General features: G+C 41.3%; 1 protein-coding gene across 8 annotated transcripts in view; it reads left to right on the top strand.

Annotated features, from left to right (window-relative positions):
* Window positions 1-427: 427 nt before the first annotated feature.
* mapk10 (mitogen-activated protein kinase 10) overlaps window positions 428-18,134 on the top strand; it is a 44,046-nt gene continuing 26,339 nt past the window's right edge. For 6 of the 8 annotated variants that reach the window (XM_048258452.1, XM_048258445.1, XM_048258444.1 and 3 more), the window contains exons 1-2: window positions 428-686; window positions 16,419-16,490. In XM_048258452.1, the coding sequence (XP_048114409.1) occupies window positions 684-686; window positions 16,419-16,490 (75 nt within the window). In that variant the 5' untranslated portion in view covers window positions 428-683. Of the gene's footprint in view, window positions 687-16,418; window positions 16,517-18,134 lie in introns of all 8 variants that reach the window. The other 2 variants (XM_048258447.1, XM_048258446.1) reach the window with 2 other exon arrangements.

Below are 18,134 nucleotides of genomic sequence, written 5' to 3'. Positions count from 1 at the left end.
ATCAAAACATTTAGGTATATGGGGCAATACATAAAATTCATAACCAACAAGGGAGAAAAATACATCACCCGTACATACATCACCAATACAACACGAGCTACAGGCCTTCATCTCACCTCTCCATGGTGTTTGCAGTAAATGCATCTCTGAGAAATATGGTATCACATAGACTACAGGGTATAACCAGAGTATCTTTCGGAAGACAAGGATGAGAGGCGGGCACGTACATCGCTGTTCCTCCCACCTCCCACAAGCACGCTGGTCATGTGCCCGTGAGCGCGGCTCTTTACTGGCTAGAACGCGGATGGTAGAAGATTACAGCTCTCTCTCTCTCTCTCTCGCTCTCTCTCTCTCTCTCACAAGAGACTGTGGGCTTTGACGTCACGTGTGCTCCTTTCTGTTGCTACAGCAACCCATTTCCCTAAGCCCTTTTTCCACCTCTCCTCTCCTCGGCTCCACAATGGTACAGCCAGCATCTCCCCGCACAATGGTTGAAAGGCGGTGAGCGAAGAGTGATTCAGCATCGCAGTCTCCGCATTAGACCTCTTTTAATTAGTCGGTGCTTCCTTGTTTTTTACAGTTGTAAAGTGAAATTACGCCTCACTGAGGTCTGCAAATGTCGGTAGTCGGGATGTTTTGAACAGGACTGTCACCGGATTGGGATTGTGGTCAGCTGGCACGGAATGGTAGGTTCGTTGTGTGATGTTGATGCGGGAACCTGCTTGAAGGGTGGGGTGATGCATATTGATCGCTGCGAAGGTTAATGAAGTCGACCGATGGCCACGGCAGTATGGTAAAGAACAGCTAGAATAATAAGTGTGTTGTGACGGCCATGGACCCCAAATATAGGCTATATTTGTTCCAAAGCAGCAAGTATGAGGCAACATTTCTGTGATTTGGGATGGCTGTATGTCCTGACGACTCAAATCTGACTGAACATCGGGCACTCTTGTTTTCAGCTTTTGTCCCTGCACCCAAATTTCATAACAAATGGTCATAGCCAAATTGGGCCACTAGAATTTATCAAGACAGCAGGTGGCTATTATAAACATTCAATTCCATATCAGGCTGAGGGAAATTTAGACTTGTGGATAAGTACGGAGTAGGCTATTTTGGTAAATACTGCAGACATAGGTTGCATTTTTTTTGTTTTTGCGCATCTATCTAATTTGGGCCAGAAGCTTCTTACAATGAGGTGTTCCTTTAAGCATGACACTGTTTGTGGAACGTATCTTATCCAGGTTATGGCCATATGAGTTTGTGCACATTCCCTTCATGATGCTACTAAAATCCTGTTTTTCATGTAGCCTATTTATTGTGTTGCTGTGCGGTGCTTTTGGATGCTCTGTCACATATAGGCTACAGTCATTATAAAGTCAAAAATATTTCTCGAATAGCATTGTTTAGTGTGCAGTTGTAATGCCTTTCAATATGCATTTACTATGTTGTATAAGAAGCAGTGGGCCAGGTGATGCGCTCTCTGAGTGCAAACTGGCTGAGGCTGTTATTGTTATATATGCTCAAAATATTCAGGGAAAGCTGTGGCCTACCAATTGTAACCTACAAGATGATAACCTACATGAATTAATTGACTTTGGACAATTTAAGATCACCCCAGAAAAACTTTTTCACCATTTTAGACCTACAATGATTTAAAATTAATTCTAATGCACATAGTAGGTGCCTTTTAGTAAAGTAAGTGCCTTATATTTTACAGTTTCTTATCATAAACATTTAGTCCCACTTATAAATAATGTGGCATTTTCTGTATAATTGTAGATATATTTTGGGTGCCTTTAATATATTAGGGCATAGATATCAAGATTATTGCTTTGCTATAAACCATGTTAAACCAGTGAAGAGCATACAGGGCAGACGACACCAAAATTGGGAGAATATTGGCATACCAATGCAGAGTCATTTGCTTTCCCCATGAGTGTAGAGAGACAATGTGAAAGTCAACGATGATGGTAAATGTAGGTCAGAAGGTCTTGTAATGTTGCGTGTGAATCTAGTTTGCAGAAAAGTACCTGTGTCGTGTTTGAATAATAAGCCTAGCTTTCCTCCTGTCTGAAAGGGATAGATTGTACCACATGACGTTTTAAGAGTACTAGGTCTTTGTCATCTACCTAAATATGTATGTGTGCCTAAAGGCTGTGGAGCAACCTTACTCTTGGATTAAAATATAGCTGGACCATTGGTGTGAAAGGTTTACATTCAAAATCAGCAGCAACTACAGGCAGCAGGCCTATATGTTACGAATCTGGAATTCATGGTTTTAGCTACAGCTGTCTGGCCTGTCTTGGGCCAGGATTCTCAGGAGTCTCATGGGAGGTAATTGGCCATTTCCCTGCACTAGAGATGGTTGGATTACCAAATCACAATAAACTCTCAAATCCCCTATGTAGCACCAGTAATTGTAACTGAGAGAATTCAGTTGATTTTCACCTATTATGAACTAGTGATGTCTGACCATTTATCAAAAATAATAGACTGAGCCTCTGACATTACAAAACGATACAAATCAAGCACATTGATACACACTTTAGGTCATAATTCTTCTGTTTATGTAGTTTTATTAATTAATTAAAATGGCATTGCATGTGTCCAGCCGCAGAATTGCTTTGTATTTGATAAGGATCATTTGGCTTCCATGGGAGATTATTTTCTTTGGCTACATCTGTACCACAGGCTTTCTCTGAAGTGGCACCATAGGGCCTATATCTAGTAGTTGCTGTAGTTTGTAGACTTTAGTATGCTGCTCACAGTTCTTCTAAGCTTGTTATGCAATATACTTGTTTGTATATCATTTTGAAAGATGATGTAATAGCTTTAGTAAAGCTAGCATAGCAGATTACACTGTGAAAAGTCTTTCTGGACAGCACACCCAGTTAAATACTCGTTCTGCTCATAATTTGCAAACAAATTCACATAAAATAGCCCTCTAATATCCTTCCACCTTAAGCATTTTTCGTCATGGTGTTTGGTAGCAGTGTCTTGGTCATTGTATAGGTTCTTATTATTTGGCTCAGAATTCTGACAGGTGCTAGTGATTGTACAGTTCTTGAATGTTTTATAACCATGTGTGTGTGTGTGTGTGTGTGTGTTTGTGTGTGTGTGTGTGTTTGTTTGTGTGTGCGTGCGTGTTAGTGTGTGTGTGTGTGTGTGTGTGTGTGTATTTGTGTGTGTGTTTGTGTGTGTGTGTGTTTTTGTGTGGGTGCGTGTGTGTGTGCATGTGTGGATGTGTGTGTGTGTGGATGATAAACTTGAGGTGTCCTGTTGTGACGCCCACCATTTCATCCTGATCCACTCCAGGCTACGGTGAACAGACAAGGTGTGTTGCCTGGGTGAAAGGGTGATGAATGATGAAAGCCTGAAGTGCTTGGGTCAGCAATTTGTGGAGAACTCTTAGCATCGTTATAAAATCTTCTACAGAGGGGATATATGTTCACAGTATTAAATAACTTCTTGATAATGGAATCCTTTGGATTGTTTTGCGAATTGTGCATAATCAGTGGCAACTGAAATGTAATGAAGCTGTGCTTCATGAATCACGCTAATGATAACAGTAATAGCACTTTCATGTGAAAATGGAAAAATATGTAACTTTTGGATGATTTGAAGTCGTTTGGCTTTACTGCACCCATATGGCAAACACTGTGGCTATGTTTGATCACAAATATCAGCTATCAGTATGCCTCTCTGTTTCTCATACAGTAATACTTATTGGACCCCCTTAAGCATGAATCTGTTAGAGGGTTTTGGTGCCACCACAGACGCCTGTCCCTCTCCATATGATGGTTGATATCACTTTCTGCAGCATGGACGCTGCAGTCATTATGGGAAAGTAATTATGTGGCTAGGGAGTGGTTGGAGCCTGAGGCACTAAGCACAGCACTGCCATCCAAGCATGGCACTGGGCTCCACTAGGCTGTGTTGGATTATATCACTCAGTGTAATGCTCACTGTCACTTCTCGCAGCAGACCTCAGCACTGGACCCAACTCCTCAGCTAAAACTAGATCCATTAGTCCAGTGATGGCTCCTGTAGTCCAGTTAGTTTAATTAGATAGCTTCACTGTTTGACATCTCTCCAGGAGCCTGGTGGAGTACTAGCTCTGCTCAACAATGACCAACTGACATTGTTTTTCTATTCTCTATTATCAGACCTCTTTAGATGTGCTCTGACCTCCGGCACTGTCTTTTACTGACTCCCTGGTTGCAGAAAAATGGCTGTCTTTCTGACTGTAGCCACTGATATTTAGGAATGGAGGGTGAAATTAATATAATATGATTAGACAAGCTAAGTGAATCGGGCATATTCTCTGTTTTTTGGTGGTGACATGTAGCTTAGTAAAAAATGAAAGCATTCTTTGAAGTGATTGTAATTGTTTATCTGAGAGGATGTGGTGCAAATAATCTTAGGCTGGTTATAATTCTAACCCTGGAAACAGTCTGTGGACCATCCGGGGTGTTATACAAATGGATTTTAACTATGTTTGTGTGTTTATTTAGCTACCTTACCAGCTGATATACTAAGCCATAGCAGAGTCTAGTCCTGACCTGAGGATCACTAGCAAATACTCATTAAGAGTGGAACAGCAATCCATGCATCCATCAAAAGGATTTAAAAGAAAGTATTAACCGGTTGAAAGCCACAGGATGGCTGGCTGTGCAGCACATCTGCAGTCACTGCCTTTGTGCCTCAATGTCTCAGATGTTTTGAGGGATACGTTTCTTTGAATCAAAGTGCCCGGGAGGTGACATTTTAGGAAGTTTATAAACTCTCTTTACGTTAGTCATGTCAAGACAGAACAACGAGACAAGCCCTTATTAAAATGTAATAGGATGTCATTTAAATATTTAATTCAGAAGCTATTTTACTTTGTCAGAAATACATTGGTTCTTATTCTTATTCTAATTCTGACTCCTTTCTCTAAGATGCATTTGTAGAAACAGCAGGTATAATGTGGCAGCTTGATAAATGTCTTCTCTATGGAGCTTTTCAAATGTACGTAGCCTACAACAGGAGAGTCATTTATAGGCACAAACACTCTGTAGGACTCATGCCAACATGGAATTTGGGAGGTTAGAATCCATTCTTCTCCACCGCCACCAAGCAGGATAGCATGAGATAGACATGGCTTTGGTGAAACCAGCATAGTGTTGCGGGTTGATTGTGAATGAATTCAAATGGGTTGAATGAGTCATTATGGCTAAGCATATTCCAGCTTCAGTGAAAACTGCATAGTCAGCTGGTCTCCATACCACAGCACCATTTCTTGAGTGGTCTATAGGGTCTTCATCTAGGGAGAAGGAGAGAGAGAGGTACGCAGAGTACTTATACCATGTATTCATTTGAACACATAATATTACTCGTCATACTGATGTCTAAAGTTTATGACATTTGAGGGAAATGTACCTTCTGTTTTTAAGTTGCATCACCATTAAGCATTTGAGTAAATGTTCCCCTCTGTGATCGTGCCAGTGATGACAGCTGTTCCTGTCTCTGTTTTCCTCTTGTTAATAATTTAGCTTTTTTCAAAGCCCCTTCGGTTTCTGTTCATCCACCAAACAGCCTAATTGAGTCATGCAGCTCTAATGAGGATTTGGTAAGCTGTGGCTGTGTTTGTGGAATATATACCCTATTGGAATATATACCCAAACAAGCAAATCAGAAGAAACAAAACAGTATTGTGTCAAGTGTAAATAACCACTGATTGGTTCTTCCTTTAAAACAGCAAAGTAATCCCCTTTATCTGAACAATTTTGCAGGAGCGTAATTGGTCATGCATGTCATCTTTGTTTTGGTCATATCCAATGTATCAGCTTAGCAGAGTGAAATAAGATTAAAAATGGGCAAGAGATACAGAGGGAAACCAGTGTGAGAGACATAGGCTTGGACAGACTCTCCAAGTGTGACATTTTCAGGCTTGCAGTAAATAGCACCAAACGATATTCACAGCTGAGCAGCCACATATTAGAGTTACTGGTACAGTATGCGCAGCAGGGGAAAAAAACACAATGACCTCCAGAGCCTCATTTGTTTATTAAATGGCATTGACTCAACCAAAGGGCCTTGCTGAAATAGCATGTGTGCTACGAAATGCACCACCGTTTATCTATGTTTATATGCAAGCAGACAGGGGGGAAAAAACCAAGCGGAAGATCCACCTTTTCATCGATTATCCCTCCAGTGGGACACATATTCACTGAAGCCAGCCCTGCTTCTCTCAGCCAAACCTCCTGTCCCAGAACAGATGGAAACAGCACTGAAAATCCCAGTTGAGGGAGACGACCACACCACCTTAACGCAACAACAACAGCAGACTGAGCTGCTGAATGAAGCATTTACAAAGGATATGGGACAAATGGGGGGGGGGGGTTGCAGGAGAAAGGGATGCAGCAGGAGAGAGAGAAAGTACAAAAAAAATGAGGAATTACGCCCCTTTTACAGCCTACAGGATGGTCGGAGCCAAATGGAGATTCACTGACATATTCATGTGATGCATGTGAGCTGGCTTAGAGCTCGCCTCCGGTGCAGGACAGAAAAGCAGAGGGAGAGAGAGAAGTGGTAAGGAAGAGAGAGATAGAGGAACAGTGAGGGAGGTGTACACACACAAATGCATCCCAGACTGATTAACACATGCCATTGTATCATCCTGGGGAAAGGAAAGTAGGAGCCATAGAATAAGAGAAAGCGGCACAAATTGTCACAGCAGAAAACGTAATTAGCATCCAAATGGTACGCGCCCACCCCTCATTTCATAGCAATGGCCACTGTTCTTCTGAAGAAAGTACAACAGTCTAATGGAAGGATAGGATCATCGTTTAAAATAGCTGCTGCTCTCCCTTGGGATCAGCACTGGCTGCAGCCGGCTTTCCTCTGCACAAGAGGTGCAGAGGATGGTGAGAGAGAGAGGGAGGGAGGGAGAGAGAGAGGGAGGGAGGGAGGGAGAGAGGGAGTGAGAGCAGTGAAAAGAATGATGCAGGACAAGGATGAAGTAGCACTACGCAGGATAGGGGAGAGTGAGGCGGCTGCGTGTTGAGCCGGATAGAGATAGGGTTATGTGATTTGGAAATGAGACTAAAAGGGTGGCTCGGAGATTGCGGTACTAATGATAGCATCAGACAACAGCAACAGAATTAAAATTGGCCTAAAGAACATCTCTGGCTCATCCTAATGCAAGCCCATCTCAAGCAAGCAAGAATAGGGCCAGTGCAGGGAGTCCATATCAATTGAACTTGTTTGTTCATAGCAAGACATTTCATCACACATTAGACAATATCTCTGACACATTTATTTGTTCTTATAGCTGTCAGGATTTATTGGCATGACATCATAAAAGCTGTCTTTCAACAACCTAATAGATCAGTAGAAATATGGCAATATTAATATCAATGTGTCTAATGTTGTGACACTCTGGTCAGACACATCTTGTGTTACTACAGTCTTTAACAATATGTGTTTTGAAGAAGTTTTTATGAATGTTTCACTATTAGACTGATATTAGACTGACCTGTCTTTGTAAGTTGTGTCTACTGTAATTGGGTGGATATCTGACTTCACATCAATTCACTGAAGGACAAAAGATCCTACACTCCTATGTGCTTTGTCTTCTCTGGATTGCAGCGGACTCCGCCATCTCCTCGTTATCTTTATGTTGCATGTGTGACTGACCACTTGGACAATTCACTCTGAAGACCATCACAATGCCTCTGACTTGTCAGTTACATTGTTATAATTGAGGTATAACTGATGGCAACTTATAGCAGTTAAAATTGCAAATAATAAATTCTATTCACTATTTAGTGTGACTAGCCCTGAGGTCATAAATCGATAATTGGATTTCAATGCCTCGTTTGAAGGGGATATGTTGTGTATCACAAGCCACATGCAGCCTCTCTCTTTCATTTCTCTGCCACTGCTTACCTAGCCACACTCAGACCACAGCAGAATACTGAGGGCCTGAACTGGACTCGTTTGCTTCATCAGAATCTTATGTTTGTCGTGTGTGTGTGTGTGTGTGTGTGTGGCTGATTCATTAACATTAAAAGCTCCTATCTCTCTTCTTCATATCTTTCCCCCTCTCTTCATTTAAATGTAATGGGAGTAGATTGGTCAGTCACTAATTGACCGCTCTCACTATCACATTGAAATAGGAATATTTAGGCATTTTAAACATTTCTTTTAGCCATTAAGATGGTTTTCGACCAGTAATGAATTGACCACAAAGAGAACATTTTGACAAAAGACTAGTCCACAATCGGTCCATTTTGATCTCAGGAAGTCCTCCACCAATTCTGGAGGAGAGCTCAGTGGCAGGGTTGGTCCTCATGCGTCCATCCTCATGACTGATATCCTATCAGCATGTCTGTGAATCTGGGACACTGAGAACATGAAATATGTTCTCAGTGTCCCAGAATCAGTGCCTCCACATCAAACAGATGTGGAAGGGGAGTAGCCCAAAAGTCCCAAGAAGTCGGTCACTAATTGTAATCAAATTGTGTTTGTTAGGTGCATTACAGTAATCTTGTAACATTGGGGTGGTTTTTTAATGACAAAAAAAATGGTGGGTATAGATTCATGATGAAACCCATTCTTAATCCACACTAATCCTGCTCTCAGCGGGATTCCCCTGGGATTATTATGTTCGGGATTTCACCACTTGCAGCCCACAGCAGTTAGGTCAGGTGTTTGTGGATGCAGTTATGAGGTCAGGTGTTTGAGGATGCAGCTATGGATGCAGTAGCTAGTAGGAATGCACACAAATGATCAATGCATCTCTGTCTGGTTGTTTGCCAGTCCTTTGTGAACTCTTGTTCTGTTCTCTATGAGTCTCTCAACATGGTATAGAAAACAGTATATCAGTCTCTGTGATAAGTGCACGTATAGGAGTTTTGCAAGTGCCTTGGCAAAGCCTGTTTTTAATTAGGGTCAGTGCAGTTGGTTTCTGCTTTTGCCAAAGTACAGTGTGAGTCATTTCCACGTATTTTGCGGTGAAGCACCTGCTCCCAGTTAATGCATCTGATACATTGTGGACTTTAATTTTCCCCAGTTTTTTCCTCTACCCAGGGTGACCAGGGATGACCAGGGTGGTCTTCAAATACAACACTTTTGTGAACATAGATGTAGCTATGTGCATCACTTCATTCACTTAAAGCTTTGATTATACTCCATTGTTGAGTGGTTATGTAAGAAATATGTCCATATATTTATATACCTCACTGTGTATAGAGGAGCTTAATCCCCTAGAATCTAATCAAATGAAATGAGTCAGGTCAAAAGAAACAAATCTAGACAGTGTGTCTGCTGAGTTCTTAGATGGATGTAAACATTTTGCAATCAGTCCGAGGTGTTCTCGGGGGGATTGTGGGATGAGCATGATGTCTTTTGAGACACCATACTGTTCCATCTGCTTTATGAGATCCAGTGAGACTTGCTGTTTGTAGTAGTATAAATGATTCTGGTGTGGATGAATCTGTTGCATTCCTTTTCTATGATAGCACTCCTATTCAGTTGAAGAATGCATTCATTTAGTTTTGCATCAGCCTGAAAATAACACTAATATTGGTTTAAACACTAGTGGTCTAATCATAACTGTTTCTCTATAATCTCAGCATCTGAAATAGAGTGCTTTATTTTTCCAGTATGTCAGCATGTTTTAATGGCAGCTCATGGAGAGAAAACAGTGCTCTTTGTGTGTGTGTGTGTGTGTGTGTGTGTGTGTGTGTGTGTGTGTGTGTGTGTGTGTGTGTGTGTGTGTATTGTGTGTGTGTGTGTGTGTGTGTGTGTTCATTTGCTGTAAGAGTGTTTGGCTTGCTGAATAAGCATCCACTAAAGAGGAAACCCAGGCTGTTGTGTCAGAAAGGCTGAGGGGTGGAATTGGGTGTCAACAAAAAAGGACCTCCGTCATTTAACCTGAAAATTTAGTTAAAACTCTCACAGAGGTTTTCTTTAGTTTGGGAGAAATGCTGACTCTATTTGGAAGGTTTGTTTAGTTCTTTATGACAGCCACGGAGCACCTCACTTATTCACTAAAGATTGAAGATATGGGAACTCATCAACCATTTATGGCAAACAATAATGACTAGTTTAAACAGTTTTGTGATGCTGTAAGACGCTCAGAAATTATATATAGCCTCGGAAACATAGAGATGTCGAGCTATATCCTCACTTGAAAGAGCTTTTGTGGACAAATAGGGTGAAGAGTTAAATGGCAATGATGTTATTACATACTCGTTAATCTGACTCCATTTGATTAATAATTTGTATCACCAATCAATTACCAAATAACTAGTTTATCAGCTATGGAGGAGAATGGCATGGCACACTACGAGAATTGAAGATATATATTGGTAGGCAAATTAACCATTTATTTAGCATTAAGCCGTAAAAGGAAAATGTAATCAATATCACTTCAGTTGAAGGTAAAAGTAAACTCACATGTTCTACTGTAACAAAGTAGCAAATGGTAGCAAAGAAAACTTAATCAATTCACAGAGGTAAACTTGACAAGTTAGAGATAACTGATACACCAGATAAAACAATACAAACCCAGAGATAGGAAAGGGGGAGAGAGAAAGAGAGATAGACAGAGAGAGGGAGAGAGAGAAAGGGGGAAAAGAGAGAGACCCAGAGAAGAGGTCCAAGATGGAAAAGAAGAGAAGATGGGAAAAGAAGCCCCAAGATGGGAAAGAAGAAGAGACCTGGAGGACCAGAGCCTCCACTTTTATCATTCACTTGGGCCACCCCCGACTCATCAGAGCCTTTGTTGTCTGAGGTGGATGGGTGTGGCCCAGGTGGATATCATAACTTTATGCTACAGTTTAATTCTTAATCTACAACTATGCACAGATAAGTTCAATTGTAATAAAAAACATGATTAGACTGTTGCCCACATTACAAGTATTAATTCAAGATCAAACATGAATGTATTATTCACAACACATATTTACAGAGCAATACTGTATGATAATTAGGTTGGCCTATCTCACCATAAGACATCAAGTAGGCCCAGGACTGAGTTACCTCTCAGTAGAGGGGCCAGAACAAGGAGCAAATGATCACTTTATGCATGAGCGGGTGTTGGGGATCTTTGGCCATGGCCAGCTAAGACAATACAAATCAAACACAGGCATCCACACATGTAAATTGAATGCAAAAGGCATTCTTTAGAAATGCATAAGGTTTGGGCAAAAGACGGGCCTTACAATGTTTTGTCCAATAATTGGTTTAAAAATTAAGAACATTAAAGCATTTCGTACAGTTCCACAATGCAGGCTATATCCAAGATGAAATATTGGTTCTAAAATTTGTATCACTAGTATAGCGATTACATATTTGCCAGTTGCTTTGACCTGGTTATGTTGAGCCACAATCTTTAAACTATTTTAAATTGCTTGTAATTATTTAATTATTTCATACTGGATAGGGTCTTTTAAGTATTGTTTGGACCTGTATGTTTAATGTGAACTTGTATGTGTTGGCAGGTGAACAAACAACAGCAGCAACAGATATGAGCAGTTACCTTTGGCTCATAGACAACAAGCAAGCTAATAATGATTATATTAAAATACCATTAAATAATATTATTAAAAAAGTAAACATTAAATAATGCTATTACTGCTATATTAGTAGTATTATGTGAAACATACATTTTAGAATACAAAATACCTTTTAGACACATATCTATTTCTCTACCCAACCCCACCTACGTTCCAAAGTCATAGCATGTGTGTCTGGTGTCACACTGTGGACAGACCCATCAGCTTCAATGACAGGTCTCAGATTGGTTCCTGATAGGGCTGTGCTGTGCTTTATGATTCCACTGTGTCCTGGGAGTAATTCAGCCACGCCTTCACGCTGACAGCCCTAAGATGGCAGCCTGCCGACGGGGGCAGATGGGAGAGCGTCCACCCCCACAGGCCGCTTTGTTACAAGCTCATTTGTTAACCGATGCCCGAGGACTCAATTTGGAACTGTGCGCTCCTCTCTGAATATACTGTAGGGCCAAGATTAACACACCTTTTCATGGTAGAGGAAACGGACTTACTGCGGGATAAGACTGGACCCCTTCACCCACCATTGCTGAAGTCATGATTTATGATGTCACAACATTATCTCCCCATCCTGTGTTTGCTTGAACTGTTTGCATTTGCATTCTGGCTACTTTCTCTTCACCTGCATGCTATGCCACTATGCCATCCTACCATTCTTATATGGATATTCTCATATGCAAAATGCTGATGATTTACAGAAAAGATTTACAGTCCCACAGTGATGCTCTTCTCCCCTTATATTTGCACATTTTCTGTGAAAACAAGGGTTCCTTGGATATTGGCATCGCACCAGATGCTTGCAATTGTAATTTTGTATTCAAAAGCAGTTGTTTGACTCAAATCCAACTGTGCTCTGCTTTGTGACAAACCTAGAGATCCCTGTCTTGAATTGAAAATCCCTCTCTACCTATCAGCTGAAGCTGTCCCTAGGTCTGCAGGTTATGACACATCTGATGGTAAAAAAATGAGCAATTTCATAACCAGAGAGGAAAAAAAACTGAAGAGCCCAAACTAATGAGTCAGTCATGGCAGAGCAGGCATCAGAGATGGCCGGGATATGTCAGCGGATGATTATCGTTCCTACCCCACCGTTCATTTCAATGGCATGCTTTTGCTCATTCCCCTCACTCATCTCCTGTTAGCATATTCATGAGACGTGCTGTTGAGCGCTAGCTGGGCCATATGAGAGGGTGCTGATTGGCTGAGCGAACGGTGGCAATTAGTCATGCGGAAAATGGAGCCCATGCTAGGAATCAGCCGGCAACACAGCGTGTGGCAAACACAGCACCAGCCAGGGTCAGGTGTGGCCCAGGCAGGAGCGTGTGCATCGGATGATACCATGTCCCATATGGACACTGGGATTTCCTCAAGGGCTCTGTAATTATACCATCCTCCATAAGAGTAGAATATTCTAGTCTCTTCCTAACTTGATGTTATTTGAAGTTGTTATTTGAAGTTATTGATTTTAGTCTACTAATATTTTAATCTAAAGAAAATGAATAATGGATTCTCTATGGGGGTGCCTGCCTGAGGATCTGGGAATGTACCGGTAATATGTTTGGTATATTATGTTAACATAATTAACATCTAAAAAGCATGAAGTGGATTTTTCTCCACTTTCTTTTCTTTTTCTATACTTTTACAAAAAATGAAGAATGAGTAGGAGGATCTGAAGGATAGCATCTTCCCTGTTAGGGATGCATTCAACATGCTCATTAAAAATAGGAATTAAGAATCCAGATCTCAGAAATATCAGATACACTACTGTATCTTCAAAGGAAAGATGACACTCAAACTATCTACAAACAGACTTCAGACAGCTATTGCTAATTTGGAGACATGAATACATACATGAATCAGTAATGTAAGTAATACTGTATATACCTGGAGGTCGGTACTGTATGTAGGCTACATCACACAAAAATAGCATCAGCGTTTCCTTGCCCTGGACTCTGAATGCAACTCGTGTAGCTCATGTGTCTGGACTCATGAGGATCTCCATGTTGACAGGGATGTAGGAGTTCTTTATTAAAGGTGGCGTCTGGTGTATCGACAGCCTCGTCAATACTCAGCTCAAGCTCTTCTCTGCAAATCAAGTGCTCTTCACGCCCACTGCTGCTGTTATGGCCACATCCATCCTACACTCACCAAGGGCTTAGGGCTGCACTATAATACCAACAGCCACCCTGGGCCTCACCATCCATCTTCTCTGCTATCGGGCCCATCTGGCCTTGCCCATCCTTTACTGGAGTTGCAGGTCCTCTCTTGGGCGTACTCTGGGTGCTTGCCTTGAGCATGTCACCATGTCACCAACATTCTCTTGCGATCCTGTACTCTGCAGAAGGCTTATCGATATCTTACATCTTCTGCTGCATTTGTCATTGCCTGCTAGCTTGGTTGTGTAACAAAACAACATGCGAGTAGTGCAGTAATGAATGAAACTAGCACAGTGAAGCAAGTGATGCTGAAACAACCAAGTAGCCACAGCAAGTGGAAATATGTATTTGTTGGAGCACCTCAAGCCAGTTGATAAGAGCCTCTAGAGATCAATTGAATGCAGCCTTTTGTGTCATTAAAATGTGTTGAATGTGTTAATTCCCACTACAAATAATACAAAAAAAGATTCTATTATGTAGGATGAAAGTTAAGTATTACTGAGAAATATCTAAGCCAAGAATGAATAATTGGCATGTTTTGAAATTGCTTGTGGTTATTTGGATTATTGGTGGCTTGGCAGCAGGGGCTTTCTTCAGGGAAGAGAACCCTCCTCTGCAAAGCAGCACACTGACCATTGACATATCACAGCTCAAAGTCCAGATCTGTTCCCACAGTTTCCAATTAGCCTGGCGTGCCAGAGAGGTTGCGAGCCATTGCCAAAATTGGCTGAGAAGCGAGTTGCTAAGAGAGTTTTGGTCGTCGTTGTTTTAATGAGCAGGCCGTTGCAGTGTGACCGAGACCCTCGGATCCTGAGTGCTGACTTCTCTCCATTAGACTGTGTGACTGTTATCTCAACCCGGGGTGATGTGGTGAGTTTTAATAACAGGCTCTCAGACACAGAGGTGTTGACTTAGTGTTCAGAAGATGTGTGACTGTGTTCCCAATGAGGTTCTCAGGTGCAGCCACACTACCTGTTAAACAGTCATTTAGAACGGCTCGAGTTGATGCCTCACGACTTATGTCACAAGCAAGACAAACATTAGCTAATCCATCCTAGAGATTCAGTACTATGTGTGAATTCTAAGGGTGCTACTATGCAATGCATTGCTATATATTGATTTCATTTTATGTTATGTTTTGAATACATTGGTTAGTGGAACCAATGCAGATTTAATAGAGTGACACACTACTTTCTTCACATTGAAGAAAAGAGGCAAAAGGACCTTTTCTTTCTTCTTTCTTTCCTTCCTTCGTTTTCTTTCCAAACCGTTCCCTCTTCCTCTCTCACCTCCTCCTCCTCCTCCTCCACCCCCTTCCTCTCTCTGCTAATCTGACAGCTGCATTGTCTTGCTCTCAGGGGATGTGTGTTGAAATGCTGCCACATCACTCTCTAAGCTCTTTACTGTGGAACAATCGGCCCTGACATTGCTGAAGTTTCCTCACTCTTTGATTGTGATCATTAGTCAAAGAGATGGAACCAAAAATGTCATTGTGCACCCCACTGGACTCCTGCATGCCAGCACTATGGTTACAGTGGTCTGCTATTCTAAAAATGACACTTCGAAATGGGTAGGAACCAGGAGTCCCACTTATGCCAAGCACAGTTAAAAAGTGTAAGGCCTGTGAATCATCATTACAGGCCACAATCTTCCTCTTCCTCATTCTCCTCTTCATCACCATGCCTCTGAAGCTGATAAAGACCTGTATGAAAGGTTTTTATATGAGTTGTGCTTCTCCCCGCAGCAGAAAAATAGCCCTCATGATAGAATTAAAGTACGGTGTCTCTCTCAAGGTTGCCCCACTAAAATGAATATTTAAAGGTTCCCTTCAGGTCCTCGTGAATAACTAAGACGCCTCCACGTGTTAGGAGCTCTCATGTCGGTTCCTCTTGGGGAAAGAGAAGAAGCATGCTGTGAGGAGAGAAGGAAGTCATCAACAGGAATTAACATACTGACTAACTGACAACAACATCTTAACAATATCTTTTTGTATCAAATCAAATCTGTATTTTTGCTGTTGAAAATAACCTGAATTAAAATACAACAGCAGAAAAGGAGCTAGCATTGCCGTGTCGGCTTCCTGACATCTTATTTTGAGCTACATTATCACAAGTAGTTTTCAGTCGCATGTTTGTTGTCTTCTGAGTATGTGGGGGAGATAAATCAGTCAGCTTTCCCATTTTCTGTATTGTTGCATTTTATTAAAGCATGAGTAATGGATGTGTGTATAGCTGACAGAATTTAGTAATGATGTCTCAAAGCATAGATAGATTTGTCATCATAATACATATTTTTTTATATAGATTTGAATTATAGATTATTTGTCTGAATGAAAAAGCCTCTTAGGGAGCATGCAGAGTATGCGTTATGTCTTTTTGTATTCTCCTGCAGTCATACTAAGATCAATGTGTCGGTTTCCTATCTCTGCCATTGTGAATCATAGACTGACAAATTACTGCTGCTCAATGGCTAATTGGTGTTTTAAAATAGCTTACAATGAAAATGGGTCCATCTGATCGTTACAATGATGTGCCATTGAATTAATTGAAGTACATAAATGCATTTAATTCCATCTAGTAGTGTCTTTGAGAAAAGTAAGTGTTGCAATAACCACAATGCACTTACTTTTAGCTCAGAGGATGTTCCTGGATGTTTGGACATATCATTGATATATTTGTATGTGTTTGTTTATGTTTTTCAGGTATTTATGAACAGACATTTCTTATATTACTGCAGTGAACCAATCCTGGATGTGAAGATTGCCTTTTGTCAGGTGTGTGTTCCATACAGGTAAAAAAGGTACAGTATTCATTCATTTCCATTCTGCCCCTCATTGATGGAGATCTGTTGCTGTTGGTGTAAGATGACTCCACTAGTGCCACCCGCTCTATAAGGACTGACCAACTGGTTTCACAGACATTATGCTCTTCATAATGCAGATTAAACGAGTTACTTATTAGCAATTAGCATTGTGTGTTTTTTGACCTTTTGACCTTTAAAATAATGGTGGTCCTTTTTTTATCTCTTCCTGCACTATTGGAGTCATAAAAACATTCTGTTGTAAAACATTTGCTTATGTGGACCATTTAGGCCACCTTTACTATTCTTGTCTGTATTGCAGGCCACGATCACATGTTGAAATGGCATTGTTTCACATGAATGATGTGTCATGTTATCTCTTCTATGTAAACTTCTATTCATGTCAGTGCCATGTAGAAGCTTATCATAAGGCACTGGTCTTGCCCCTGAGATGCATGGCACTGGCCCCTGGTAGAGATACAGCTGTGTTTCCATGCTCATGTACGCTGGATATTTTATGGATGCTGGATCCATCCAGCCCCTTCAAGCATCACACAGCAGGCCATCGAAACGTATCCTCCTCTCTGTCTGGCTTAGTGTCACTGATGGCTTTATAACTGTGGCGAATGCACCGCCTTATCTTCTGTAGCTTGATCAGTCTGCTCTTATCAACCACACAGATCATAAGTCAGTAGCAGCTGTCTCCAGAACAGATCAGGCCCTCATCTTGTGTGTAAAGTCTTCATTTCCACCTCATGGTGCTTCAGTTCATCTTTTATGTATAGCTGACAACGCTGATGACCAGTAGATCAACAAAGTCCACTGTAGAGAAGAGATAGAATATTGTGCCTTGTGAGGGTTGAGCGATGACTGTAATCTGTGGCTAATAAAAGCTCTCTACAGCGCCCTCGGTCCCCACATCAAATTTGATATAGAAGATAGCAATTACTTTGAATCTTTGTTAATCAGGCTCAAATTAGCCTTGTCAGTTCCAGAGTCTATTGTTCCTCTGTAAGAAAGATGGGTCTCTTGGTAGAAACGGGCTTAAAGCGCTGGAGAGGCCTCTCCTCTCTCCAACTCCCTATGCAGTGCTCGTAAGTCAGCTCGAAAGCTGCAGTCCTGCAACACTGTACATTCATACAGACGGGTCCCGTGCCTCTGCTCTAGGGCTTGTAGCATCCAAGCTTAGATAATGAATTTCTTCTCTACTGACCATGGACTGGCCAGCCATCCTAAGTCAGAGAGACTAGAGGACGGGCCAGAATCAGTGCAGAGATGAAGGCTTTCACCTCAGCCATAGTACCCTAAAGGGACATTAAGGCACTAGGAGATAATCAGTATAATGTATATGGGATTGTGCAAAGACTTGCGGGAGCATGCTAGGTTTTTTCTTCTTGAGTACTGTATGTTGAGGATAAATGGTCTGTTGTCCTTTTCTTTTTCAGCTCTTGCATTGCCTCAAATATCTTTTGTTTTATTGTCCTTTTTATATTATTTCCTATATCGTCACATTTTGGAAACACACAACAACAATACATGGATTTTCATCCTTGGCAGAAAACTAGACCTCTATCATTATTTCATTGATGGCTGCACTAGGTTAGCAGGTCACATTTCA

This window comes from Alosa alosa, chromosome 12 (genome assembly GCF_017589495.1).
Source record: "Alosa alosa isolate M-15738 ecotype Scorff River chromosome 12, AALO_Geno_1.1, whole genome shotgun sequence".
Lineage (NCBI taxonomy): Eukaryota > Metazoa > Chordata > Actinopteri > Clupeiformes > Clupeidae > Alosa > Alosa alosa.
The sequence above is the reverse complement of the archived record's forward strand: the minus strand, read 5'-3'. Positions and strand labels throughout refer to the sequence as shown.